General features: G+C 44.2%; 1 protein-coding gene across 2 annotated transcripts in view; it reads left to right on the plus strand.

Annotated features, from left to right (window-relative positions):
• Nucleotides 1-14,414, plus strand: part of TTC39A (tetratricopeptide repeat domain 39A) — a 721,538-nt gene that overhangs the window by 645,270 nt on the left and 61,854 nt on the right. For both annotated transcript variants that reach the window (XM_085602648.1, XM_085602649.1), the window contains exons 13-14: nucleotides 2,460-2,551; nucleotides 10,242-10,362. In XM_085602648.1, the coding sequence (XP_085458774.1) occupies nucleotides 2,460-2,551; nucleotides 10,242-10,362 (213 nt within the window). The remainder of the gene's footprint in view (nucleotides 1-2,459; nucleotides 2,552-10,241; nucleotides 10,363-14,414) is intronic.

Consider the following 14,414-nt stretch of genomic DNA (forward strand, 5'->3'; position numbering starts at 1 on the left):
CGGTACCTACAAGTACTGAGAACGTCAAAGACGGGGGCCAAACAGGGGTACTGGAAGAGAAAGGGATACCCAGTGAAAGGGAGGTTGTAGGGGCTCAACCTGGGTTCACAGCTAGCCAAGAAACTGCACACCTCATGGACATTCTTTGGTATGGGAAGAGAAAACTTTTGGACAGGAACCCATAGAGCACTGTATTTACTGAGAGAGGCTGTGACTCAGACCAGGGTGCAATTGATCAAATATATTGAATCTCCAGTGAGTAACTGAAAGGTTTACATTTTTAAGGCTGAGAGGTGTGGCGCAGCAGCTGACTCCGGAGCGCGGGGCTCACGGCTAGATCACCGATTGTAACTCAGCTCAGTACCATGTGACTCTGGGCAGTAGCTCACTTAATCCCTGCGAGGGCCCAAGTGCCTTGAAACCTTAAGGGGTGATATGTGTGCACTTTACAAATATGGACTATTATTATCTACAAGTACAGGACGTGGCAGCGAGTGCATCAGTTCACCTTAGAGTGAATTGAAATTCCCCCAGTGGACGCAAAGGGTGAAATTGCAAGCATATTGGGGTGTCGTAATATTGACCAGTACGCCACCCAGGCAGAACACGAATGGAAAGTTTTTGTTTTTACTGATGGGCGCTCAGCCAGTTATAAGAACCACCTGACGTGTGATCTCCGTAATGATGAGGAACTGCACTGAGTGGACATCGCAGACATATAATTCAATGAAGGAAGGAGAAACCTCTTGGATGAGATTTCCAGGATGTTCAGAGCAAAGAGAGAAGACAAAACCTGCTAAGACTTTGGACTAAAAAATCACCAAGCATCATCATCTGACACAGTTGGGCAATCTCTCCGTTAAATATTTGCAAAGCCTGGTTGTGATGGGCTCATGAGGACCAAATGTCTCTGTTTCTTTACAGCTGGCGTCTTTCCTGTTAGGGCACCTAACTAAATTTCACAAGAATTACATAGACATGGGGAACTGGGTTAATTTGATCGGTGATTTTAATATGTGTGGGGAAGGTAAATATCAAGATAGCGAAGGAAAGATTTCCTGAAATCTCTCTGAGCATGTGCATGGTCTGTGTCAGTAATCCAGCCATCAGTTACAGTGGTTGGCTTAATTTGGGGTGTGGAATATGGAGCTGATATTTTGCTCTCCTGGTCTGCCCAGTATCTTATCAGCAGACCATTTGTCATCAGAGAAGCAAATATTCCTGAAGCCTCTTAACTGGAAGGCAGCAACCTGGAAGTGGGACAAGTTCACCAATGATCATTTCCTACAAGCCTGGGTGAACCTAGTCACGTGTGATTGATGCTCCATGGAGGACCTGGTATCACTTTTCAATTCCTCTGACTTGACCATGTTTCATCGGTTGGCTTCCATGGTAGAGTGCTGAATCAAGACGCGTCAAATATGTTCTACCTGGTTCAAAGAAGAACATTGGAAGGTATGAAGGGGCAGAGGATCCCTATAGAGCCAATGGAGAATGTCAATTATGTAGCCTAATAGAACAACCTGCAGGATGGTGCAAATGGCTCTCTGGGGTAAATCTATTAGGTTTTAATGAGCAGTGGTTTGGTAATTTCAGTGGAGCAGTTGTTTTGCATAAAGTGAAGGATTTTGCATGAATTGTCCTCCGATAAATTCTGCAGGTTGTTTCTCATGTGATATTGCACCTACAGGAAAATAATCTTAGATTGGAAAAAGGCAAGGCACTGAAAGAGCTTTTGCTTTGGGGAAGTAGATGTAAAAAAAAAAAAAAGAAAAGTCTGAGCGAGTGGCCAAGGAGAAGATTCATGATATTTCTGTAAAGAAAGATGTCAGGACAGTGGCCTATGTTAAATGGCAGGGTCTTCATCTAGAGAAGTTGTGCGCAGAAATGATATCAGAGACTCTGGGGGTTGGGTGAGCTTTGGGAAAACAAGCCATGCTGTATATGGACTGGTCCAAGGATGAGATGTTGATATTACCCAGGATCCTAGAAAATAATTAAAAGTGTTGGGAAGTGCATGTTGTCTTTTAGGTGGGCTGCAGCAGAACACACTTGTAGACAGGAAGACGGGAAATCAAGAGGAATTCAGAATAAGAGCTCATGGTCTAAGCTGGAGCAATGAAAAGAAAATGCTTCTGTTATGCTGATGCAGGAATGAAGGAAGATGTGCCTCAGGGCTATCTACATGGTTTAGAAACTGATCATTTAGGGAGTGATGTGAGAGTAGGAAGATGGGCTGTCTGGTGTGCTTCCTCAGGGGAGAGGTAGGGTAGGTTGAATCTGTTACTGTGTCACTGACATTAAGAGAGTGTTGAGTGGGGTTGGTATGCATGGGCAACGTGCAGTTTTCTGTGATATTCTCAAAAATAATGGAGGTGATGTAAATATACTGATTTGACTATGTCTGTTTCAATGGCTTGATACTTAAAGTACAATCGGAAACTGTGTTCTTCCTGCAGGCTACGTATGTTTACATGAAAGCGTCATACCTCAGTATGTTTGGAGAGGAAGAAGGCAGGCCTTTTGGGGAGGATGAAGTCGAGCTATTCAAGTAAGTCCTATGCTTTTTTCTGTTAGTATTTTGTTCATTTAAGTCCCAATACGGCAGCATCTGTTTACATATTTTAATACATTTGAACCACTGAGGTAGTCACTGGCCAGACAGATGAGTACAGTAGGTGATAAAGATGTAGGTCCCTTTATAGAGTTTGGATGACATGGTGGACCACACTATCTGTCCGCCTGCTCCGCTTTGAGTTGGGAGAACAGCCATGTTTCCGCTTGCACTCCTGGTTGAAACCATTGACTGGCGCTACTGAGTTGTCAATCAATAGACGGCAGACCACCTGCGTTACTGAGAGTGGAAGTTCTGTCGACATTTTTTCCTGGTCTGAACCGCCAGGAAAAAACGGTCAGTTCTCAACAGGATAGAATAAAAATGACCTCCAGACTCTGGGGTGCAATGCCTTTAGTTTTTTGTTTTTCAAAAGCAAAGTAACGAGTTTTGGATCTCTGAACATGGTGCCCACTCAGAAAAGCTCCACAGAGCCGCTGTGAGAGGCTGTATTTACCAGAGCAGCGCAATACATCCATCCACTGCTCTGGCGGAACAGAGTACAGCCTTCCACACTTTAAGCCCCTTAATTCGTTAAATTAGAGCTTGTCTAAAACCCAAATGTGGTTATTCACAAAACAGCGTTGAGGCAGAGACCATCAAAGGCTCTGATATACAAGGGACTCTTATTACAGTAGCCCACCCATTCTTAAGGTAAAAACACAATGCAGATTAACCCCTTGAGTGCCCCGCCCTTTCCCCCTCCTGTGCCGGGCCTTTCATTAGCGGGCGGGGTCCATGACGAGATAGTCTCGTCATGGGCACAGCGCAACCGCGCTCCATGACGAGACTATCTCGTCATGGGCATAGAAGGGGTTAAAACCATAATGTTTAGACTAGGGGTATTCCATCTGTAGTCAAAATGTATTAACTTTATGTCACATATGTATTTGAGGTAAACATAGCAGTCATACTTAATCCTTTCCCCACCTCCAATAGGATATTTAGGTGAAGGTCTTCAAATAAAGTTTTATAACGGGGGCAATTAATACAATGTTAAAAGGACAAGTGTAAAGAAAATGTTGTTATGGGTATATGTATTTTTTAGTAAGACCGATAATGTAAAGCCAGGCCAGCATGTGATGGGCCCAGTCCATCGTATTGTGGTGGTTGGACCTGGTAAAGAAGTTCAAAAGCTGCAGGCTATGTCTGATGAAGTCATCACATTCACTCAGCAGCTTGATGGATGGGTGGAAGCAGGATGGGATGGTGTGGAGTCTTTGGATCAACAAGTCACTCTCTCTTTCTAAGTTCTCTGAGTAACATTTTATTTTAAAATAGTTCTCTTGAGCCTGCACAAGTCTAAGCCAGGGTTCGAAGATGGCCCATACTCTTGGGGAACAGCTGTTAAGCTGAGAGTTTATACATTTAAAGTTATTTTTTCATTAATAGCAGGTCACAAATGTAGTCTGAAAATGGCTAGATATCTTTACGGTAACTTGAATGAAGTAATCAATAAAAAGGGAGGGTTTCTTCTGAAATGTGCCAACTGGCAACATCCTTCACAATGCAATGCACAATGCAATGCCAAGCGCCAACCTGGCTGATACCAACTCTGTGCTCCCTATGTTCCTGCCACAGTGCAAAAACACACTGACTGATGGTTTGTTAGAACTCTGCTGCAGGATTTCCTCCGGGCTTACCTCAACTTTGGCCGGTGCATCCTCCTGCCTTCATGACTGAAGCACACCAAGTGCCAGGCATGAGTCCTTGGCACCATCAACTCACAGTGCTCCTAGAAGTCAAGACAGCGCCAACTATGAAGTAGAAAATGTACACTATTCTTGAGGCGTAGTCGGGTGTAGGTGGTCTCTCTCTCTCGCTCTCTTCTCCTCCCTCCACCCCCGTACTTAGCCCAGAAAAAGAGTATTTTCTCAGCAAAGCTCTTGTTCGGCTAAATGTTTGCACCCAAAAAACAGTCTCACTGCTTCCTGAAGTGAATCAAACTAAACTCAAGCACAGTAAGGCTAAGTTATTCACATACTGAAAGGCTTAAACAGAGTACTGGTTGATTTCTACAATAATAGCTTATTAGAGCTTAAATGGGCCCATAAGGCATTGCACAACAACAGCATGTCACAATATTACATCATACTACTTCTTAAATATGCCATTCAATGTCAAACCATAGAAACCATTTCCTTAAAAAGATGCAGTTGAATCAACAACATTTGCTCCAACGCAATCCCAGCATCAGGAGAATCCAGCTTCAGCGGGAGCTGTTGGGTTATTTGCCCCATGGAGGTATTATGACGAATAAGCAGATGTTGTACAAACAAGCCTTTGGGTAGGATCACCAACGTGCATGTTAACAGGAAATGACCAACAACACAGAGAAGATTGAGAGGTGTGGACCATTGTCTGCTTGTGTTCGTGTCAAGAAACCGAAAATCCCAGTCAACGCCGTGTTTGATGCACAATAGTTAATTTTGCATTTTTGAGTCCTGTAGTTTCCTCAGATAATGACGCACAGAATCTCTGGCTGCACGGGGAGGTGTCTGTTGCAAGAGATTTTTTTTGGGGGGAGATAGTATTCATCTTTTAAAGTGCTAATAGTGCAGATATAATTGTCCACAAGGCTATTGTTTAGGATGGGAATCAATTTTGCAAAGGGCTTTTAGTGTCATTCATAACACAAAAAGTATGAATAGCTTGTTTAAAACTATTCCTCCTTGTGGCATTACCCTTTGGAAAATCTGACCAGCAAATACTGGAGAGTACTTTTGCTTTTTCAGAAATTTAATTTCATACGCGACTAATGTTCTAACTCGATTCGTGCCATTTGGACCAGTATATTTGTTGGAAGCTTTTAGCCTAATTGTAAGCGTTTGCCAAAAAATCATATTCCCGTTCACTTGCCCTACCCAAAATCTTACCTCCATTGAAGGAGATAGAGACTATTTTCCCACAATACGTTTGTAGCCAAACATTATGCCAACATACATTTTATTACACCTGGACAGTCCCTAAATACAACATTTTTCTTTTGTCAATATTTACACATCATGAGTTGAAAAATAATAGGAATTAGATTCATATGCAAGGTAATATAATATCTAGTGATCATTCTGCAGTATGTTGCATAGAACACTTGAAAGATATGCCTGGAAGTAAGAATTATTGAGAACAGGTTTTTTTTCATGACTGCTTCATCTCTGTAGAACTCTTTATATGTTGCAATCCAACTTCTTCCTGGCCCGGGCTTCTGCCTGAACTCCAAACACTCATGTTAAAGTAGGTTATAGCTTATTTTAAAGTTAGGGAACACCATGCTCTCTACGTACCATTTGATTTATATTTAAATTGCATTATTTTTAACATGGTTGCACTTTCCTCTACATTTGTTTACCATGTTTTGGTGTTCATTTTATAAGAGCATTTTTGTTACAGTTTCCATTGCCTCTGGACATTGGCTTTTCAATATCATAAATAAAGACTATAAATGTAAAACTCCTTTTCTGTGTGGTACTTACAACTTTCATTAAGGGCCTGATTACTATATCGGTCAGAAACTAAACCGCCCGACTCCTTGTCGGATTCAGTTCCAACTGACTCGCGGTCTGTGGTTCCGCCCGACCGATTATGATGCTTCTGAACACCGCTGGGAAGGACTCCCATTGACTTCATTGGGAGCCTGTGTTCCATCCAACAGCACAGGCTCCTATGGGGAAAATGGGTGTCTGCGGAAAACCTTGCATCCTGTCACGGGTACTCCATGGTGCCTGCCACACTGTTCAGGGTTTTACGGGGGATCCCTTGGTTACCCCCTCGACCCCAAACCGGAGGACTCAGGATGAAAGGGGGCCTGCTAGAGGCCCCCAAAGTCAGTTTCCAACAGCCTTTTCGTGTCGGACAGACCGAGTCGCAAAGGCTGCCAGAATCCAATATCATAATCGGCCGGTCGGAAATGCTGTCCGTAGAGCTGTATGAATCGGCTTCGACCGACTCGGATTCTCCGAGTGGCGGTCAGAACCAATTCGGAAAGACCAAACGGTTTCCCTTCCCACCGTGAGCATCATATTCGGTCGGTCGGAATTGTTTCTGACTGAGTCGGTCAGAAGGGTTCTGACAGTCTAGGAGAATCCAACTGTCGGTCGGAGGCTTTCAGACCGACATCGCAATCAGGCCCTTAGTGTTTTCATTGATGCTCCTATCCTGGGCATAGAAGGAAATTGAGGCATGAGGAGGTATTGTGATTTACTCAGGATCTAACAGTAGATCAGGTGTAAAAAACTCCAGACTCTTGTTCCTTAAGTAGCGCAATATCTCCAGACCAAGCCCTTCTTCAAACTCCTTGGATTCGGACCTCCAGGTTAGGAGGGAGGTCTATTTCCTATTTGGCCCCTTTCCATTGGTATAAACTTCCCCTAATAATTCGTGTGTGCAGAGAGCTGGGAAAGTAAACAAAAAACCTTCCGAAAACCTGGCTGTTTTAGTCAGTTTTTGCTAGTCACTGTGGGACTATTAAAACCATGCAGTTATTCATTACTAGCTTATTAATTAGTGATTTTCCTCTGTAGAAAAGGAAATTGGTTAATTCCTTCAAATTATCAATAGTTGGCTCTTGACTGGTGAGAAATTGGATGAGATGAAGAGCTCCACCCTCGTGGGGGAATTACACTGCGGAAGAAGGGTCCTGGCAGATGGAAAGGGATTCAGAGCACCATGGGGGAAGGCTATGGGGTGTGAAAGGGTAGTGCGAGCAGAGTGGACATCAGGGATCAGAGTGCCAGCCTGTGGCAGATGGCGGCGAGTCAATTGGATATTTCAGTGTGAAGGTAGGAAAGGAAAATCATTTGTGTGTTAACAGCATAGAGGTGATAGCAAAACCAAATGAAGGGGTTATACCCTTGAGGAACGTTGAATGGGGGCAGAATTGGACTGGGCAGAGGCAACACAATGGGATCCCCAATTCAGAACAGAGGGGAGGACCACACGGATACATTAAGGAGACGAAGTATTGGAAAATTAGAATGCAAACTACTCAAGAGTCGCACCCGGCACACCTATGGAGGTGGGAATCAAACAATATCTGGGGATTAAAAGCTGCAGAAGGGTCCAGGAGGATGAATACGGAGAAGAGGGGTTTGTCATGGGTCAACGTCAGAAAATTCAATACACGAGTTAGAGCTGTTTCACTGAAGCACATCCAGACGTACTCTTTTACTCTACACACAGGTTTTCCTAAAGCATGGGTGGGTTACTTTCACAGGAAATAAAGGATCAACCAGCTGTTTCCTCTACCTGGCTGGGATCTCCATATGTTCAGCACCACACACGCAGATTTTCTCCAACCACAGGGGTTTCTAAAACACTCTGTCCCTTGCTGAATCACCTGGAGTTCATCCTGCTTCAAGTGAAGTGATTGTGCCTTTTGTTTGTCTGTTTATGCCCGTGATTGAGCCATTTGTTTTGCCCTCGATTGTACCTTTCTCTTCTTCTTTTGGCCGCCATTACGCAGGAAACAACATGCAACTCAAGAAAAGCCCACAGACCATCCAGAATGCTGTGGCCAGACTTGTCCTCAACCTACCACGTCCCACCTCACCTAAGGAACCTCCAGAGGCTTCCCATACACAAGCGCACACAGTACATGGTCCTCACCCACACATACAAACCGCAGCACAACACAGGCCCTGCCTACCTGAACAGCTGCATACATTTCTACCAACCCCCAGGCAGCTCCACCCAGCACATGTCCCAGGCATACACAACAGAAGATCAGGAGGTCGAGCCTTCTCGTAAATTGCACCCAAAGCATGGAGCGACGTCCCACACCCATTAGAGCCTCCTCCGCGCTTCTCATATTCCTCGAGAAGCTGAAGATTTCCAGTAAGTCCCCGCTGGGCTACCCCCACTCACCAGTGAAGCGGAGGGATACCCTCAGGGGTGATAGTGAGCTATAGAAATACAAATAAAACATCCGAAATTTTGGGTACAAAATTATTGCACTTGCAATTACCGCAGGGTGCGTACCCTAAGGTTCTAGAGCAGTTACGCGGAACACACTCCCCCGAAAACAGGAGCAAATGTTTTGTGTACCCAAACGCTGTTATCTGTATAATGCAATCAATAATTGAATGGTGGATGTATAGTGAATTTGCTTATGAAGGCTTGGAAAGTCAGGTCCTCACCACCCTTGATTGGATAGTATCTCTAGATTTAAAATTCATGCACTGTAATAATGTTTTTTTTTCTTTGGGTGTTATAATTTTCCTATGTCTTACATTTTTTGTGAAGAGGCAATTCAGCTATATTTCTTTTTAGTGAAATATTCCTTCCACTGGTCTAAATGAATTCAAATGCATTAACATTTCTTGAAAAGAACAATGTTTACAAAGATCTCAGACTTTAGGCAACAAAATGATTCCCATTGTGTAATTACTCAGTTTGAAAAGTAAAGTTGGCCTGTGTTTATCAAGTTGAAGTCGCAGGTTGAACTAATGAGATCTACAGACCAAGCCCTTCTTCAAATCCCTTGGATTCGGACCTCCAGGTTAGGAGGGAGGTCTATTTCCTATTTGGCCCCTTTCCATTTGAATAAACTTCCTCTAATAATTCGTTTGTGCAGACAGCTGGGAAAGTAAACAAAAAACCTCCCGAAAACCTGGCTGTTTTAGTCAGTTTTTGCTAGTCATATACTTCAGCAGATGCGCCGAGATATTCCTTCGGGGATGATTCACTGCGCTATACCAACAGAGCATAATGCATTGTGAGCAAACCAATGTACCAACAGAGCATAACATACCATAATGCATTGTGAGCAAACCAATGTACCAACAGAGCATAACATACCATAATGCATTGTGAGCAAACCAATGTACCAACAGAGCATAACATAACATAATGCTTTGTGAGCAAACCAATGTACCAACAGAGCATAACATAACATAATGCTTTGTGAGCAAACCAATGTACCAACAGAGCATAACATACCATAATGCATTGTGAGCAAACCAATGTACCAACAGAGCATAGCATACCATAATGCATTGTGAGCAAACCAATGTACCAACAGAGCATAACATAACATAATGCTTTGTGAGCAAACCAATGTACCAACAGAGCATAACATAACATAATGCTTTGTGAGCAAACCAATGTACCAACAGAGCATAACATACCATAATGCATTGTGAGCAAACCAATGTACCAACAGGGCATAACATAATGCTTTGTGAGCAAACCAATGTACCAACAGAGCATAACATACCATAATGCATTGTGAGCAAACCAATGTACCAACAGAGCATAACATAACATAATGCATTGTGAGCAAACCAATGTACCAACAGAGCATAACATAACATAATGCATTGTGAGCAAACCAATGTACCAACAGAGCATAACATAACATAATGCATTGTGAGCAAACCAATGTACCAACAGAGCATAACATAACATAATGCATTGTGAGCAAACCAATGTACCAACAGAGCATAGCATACCATAATGCATTGTGAGCAAACCAATGTATGCATCAGACACCGCCTTACTCCTTTTCAGATAGACGGACCGAAAATGATGGTATTTTATAGCAACATTGTGTCTTTTTCAGATATCAGAACACACTACTTCATATTGCCTAAAATATTTAATGGCTTTGTGTTTTTTTTTCATTTTTCAGAACTGTTCCTAGTTTAAAACTGAAAATTGCTGGCAAGTCCTTACCCACTGAAAAATTTGCCATCCGGAAATCTCGGCGATATTTCTCCCCAAAACCTGCACGGCTTCTTGTGCCTCCGCTGGTAGGTCTGAGAACTGATTTCAAAAAGAAAAAAAAAACTTAATTTCATTGCCAAATCGGTGCCAAAGTAAAGGGTCGATTCTTTTGTCACCTAGTAAAGCATTAGATTGCCAAAATCTTTTGTGGACCAAACAGAAACGAAGGGGGCAGCAGCCCAAACTTGATTTTGTGTGTGTGTGTTGGGGGGGGTTGGGAGAGGGAGTTGGTTGGGGACCGACACTGTCAGTGGAAGGGAGGGTCTTTATTACCGAAGCCGCACACTCTTACTGTGAAATATTTAATCGTTTTTTTATTTTTAAATCAAAGCTGCCATCCTCAAAAATGAGGCACCTAACACGGTTCTACCACTAGATGGCGCCAGATGCTCGCTATGGCGTGTTTTTCCGTATAGGACGCATTTTAAAACTATGAGCAAGTTCTCGCCCTATGAAGGACCAGTTGCTCGAGCCCCGTAAACATTTCGGACATGTGTTTGCCATTAGCAATCTGGGCGGATGCTTCTCTTAGAGCCAAGTTCTTATTGCGTTGAAGGGGGGGGGTTGTAGCAAGCGGGGGATTTGCATAACCCAGTCAAATAAGACTCACTGTCTTCGAAGGAAGGTTGAAGGCCGGGGTCGCCACCTAGTCGGTTTTCTGTCGGCACCACCGATATTTGAAAGTCATGTACAAAAATTAGCAAAATCACCTAAAGCCGGTATTTTTAGCCTTTATCTGTACGTACTTCAAACGACAAGATAGAAATAGAAAAAACACTTTAAATTGTGTTCTAAGACACGCATCAGTACAGTGTTAACGCCCCCCTTATAACATGTGCAGCCACACATAGCGTTTGTAACAATTGGAGGACCATCTCCCAATTCTTTTGACATTGCTGCTGTGCAAGCACCTTGCTGTTGCCTCCGTGGCAGCCCCTATTCTAAAAGAATGAGTTCCAAAGCAACTAGGATCTAAACCTGCCTGCTGTACTGCCATATCCATGACCCTTTTAAATTGTCTCTATCATGTACTCCATGCGAGAGCACTTATCACCCCGTTTCATTTTACTTGCCATTGTGTCTTAACTTACTGCCGATTACTGTGACCGTGCTGTGACTAACACCGCGAATACAATGCTAGCCCCGCTTACATGCCTAAGTTGGCAATGGCACACAATGGAATAACTTCCCCCCTTTGCATCACGGCTTGGTACCACCGTCCAGGTCCTTACCTTCTGTTGTAGGTACACGACCGGCTGTAAGCACCCACGCGACCAGAGCCGCGCCACACCGGCTAAACTGGTGGGTTAGGCGAGTAATCTCAGCCCGTGTGGCTCACAGAAGCAGTGAAATGCAGGCCTGCACGTGCCCCCCCTTTGGATGTTACCTGCGCAGCTCCACCTGATCGCAGGACTCCGTAATACACCCGCCTATTATTTGCCTGATGCAAATGTTCTCATACACTGTAATGAGTAAAAACACAAGATCATGTGCAGTCCCCCCCCAACACGGTCAACATCAAACCCGGGTGTGCCCCACCAACTGGTCACTGGCCACCCTTTAATCACAATGCACGGTTAAAGAAAAGGTGATGTGCTACATGCAATTGCAAGGAATAGCGCTGCCTTCCCCACTGCGTCCTCACGTATATTAAAAAATTCGCAAAATTGCCAGTGCGCACCACTCACTAACCGCCCACCTCTTAGTAGCGCAATAATAAGCACTCTAACAAACATAGATTTTTGAGATATGAACATTTACTGTTGGGCGCAATAATCCCAGACCCTTTCACAGTGCCACAATGCCCCTTTAAATGACCTATGCCAAAAAACGAGCTATGGGAACCCAATACTTGTTAAAACCAAGCCCAACCTTAGTCAAGTCAGTTACCAGGGCTCACTTTATTTGTAAAACAAAACCTTTGACATTTATAAAAAACGATCTTACAGCACAGGTTCTTTGGGATTGCACACTTAACCTTGAGAACAAGAGCCTCACACACTCTACTATCCGGCCACAGTTACTCAATCTCAACCTAACTATTCAGCCACAGTGAAACCCGTTGTAGAGCCAGTAATCCCAGACCCCCCCAACACCAGCGCTGTGCACGGGACGCATAAAGTGCCTGTGTGCCCGATTCTCACCGTTTTTCACCAGCGCTTGCTTCCTCGAACTGCTCCGCAATGCCTCCTGCTGATCACCGGAAGTGCTGGTTCTCCACTCTCCGCGCCTCGGTCGATCCCGATTCCGCTCTACTACCAGCGACGACGGTCCTCCGCTCCACCGACGAGGGGGTGCACGCCGCGAAAATCGTCCGCTCTCTAGACAGAGCAGAAGATCCACCGACCGACAATCCACCGATGACGATCACCATGGCACCTCAGTCCCCAATCCTCAAAACGAACGAAGGCGACCTGCAGAAACAACAAAAGAAAATTAAATAGCAGCCTCCTAGCGAGGTTGCTCTACAGGCTGGGGAGCGCAGAAGGCAAAGAGGAAGATTCCTCTGCTCCCCAGCCTTTTATGGCCACCAAATAGCCCAGACCGGTTCTAGCCGGCCTGGTGCTGGCCACTTGCGCGACCCGGAAGTGATTCACTTCACTTCCGGGTCACGACCCATAGCCGATGACCAATGATGGTGGAGGCGCGCCTGTCGCGTCACTGCTGTGCGCGACAGGCCCGCCTCCCGGGTCGTCGGGGGTCTGCAGGACCGCCATATTATCGGCATGTCCGATGCCGGCCCCGTCTTTTCTATTAAATTGTGTTCTAGAGCTGTGTTATCGATACCTGACTAATTATTAAATTAAACAATGGCAAACAAGTCATGTTACAAATAAAAACTTTTGGTTTTGTTTAAAGTCCTACTTAGTAACAAGCCTGGGCCTTTGTAGACTCTTGAAAAGCCAACAAATGGCCGGTATTTTTCTCTTGGAGAGGCGGCAACCCTACCGAAGGCAGTGTGTTTACTGCAGATGTATCCTCTGCTCTCTGCCTGTTCGGTAGCTAAACAACCACCCACGTCTTCCAAAATATACTAATAAAGCGTTTTATGTGTTTATAATAAAGAATTAAACATTCCCCCAGAGGATAGTTTTCCAATGGGTCCAGTCTTGTTTCATGAACTTTGAATTAAAAAAGTAAACTCAATGTCAACTACAGCAGAATGTGTATATATACTCATTCACATTAGAAAGGTGACAAAATAATCCGCTTTCGTGCTAACTTATTTGGTTTTACAAACATCTACACAATTTGGAAAATCTGCCAAAGAACATAGGGGCATGTCAACAACAACCGGCGATAATTATCGCTGAGCGCATTTAGCGCTCGGATAATTATCGCCGACTAGCGCCGATTTTTATCGCTGAGATAGCGTGCTATTAGCAACGCTTATCTCATCGGCGATAAAAATCCTAGCGCTAACTGGCTAACGTTAGATTATCGCTGGAAACCCAGCGATAATCTCACGTTAGCTAGTTGATAGGGACTCACAAACTTAGCCATGATATCCACCTTCCATAGGATATCATGGCTAAGTCAGTCCTGAAGCAGGCGTAAGGAAAGTAGCGATAACAAGGGTTATCGCTACTTTTCCTGACGCTATGCTTCATAGCGTTAGGCTTGCTGATAGGAGAAATGTCGCTTAGCGACATTTCTCCTGTCATGCCAGGTCAGGAACGCCCACTTTGCATCTCATTAGAGATGCAAAGCTGGGCGTTAGGAATCCTGACGCTAAAGCAAGTTTCCACGCGTTAGCGTGACCTTGCTGATTAGGTGATAAAATTATCGCCGCAAAAAGCGGCGATAGTTTTTTATCGCCTGCTTGTTGATATGCCCCGTAGAGAGAGCTCATCTTATTCGCCATTTCTGTGATCATTTACTGTCCTCCATTTGCTAACTTTAGGAACAAGCAACTCGTTCAAAGCAAAGCATCCGTCACGCAGTTTGTAGAGTAGTTCAGTTTTGAACCAGAAGATGGCAGTGCGTACAAACAAAACAACTAAAATTACAAATATGAAACGCAGTATCAGCGTGCAGCTATTTGAGGGGGACATGTGCATCCTTTATTATTTTACCT

This window comes from Triturus cristatus, chromosome 4_2 (assembly GCF_964204655.1).
Source record: "Triturus cristatus chromosome 4_2, aTriCri1.1, whole genome shotgun sequence".
In the NCBI taxonomy this organism is placed as follows: domain Eukaryota; kingdom Metazoa; phylum Chordata; class Amphibia; order Caudata; family Salamandridae; genus Triturus; species Triturus cristatus.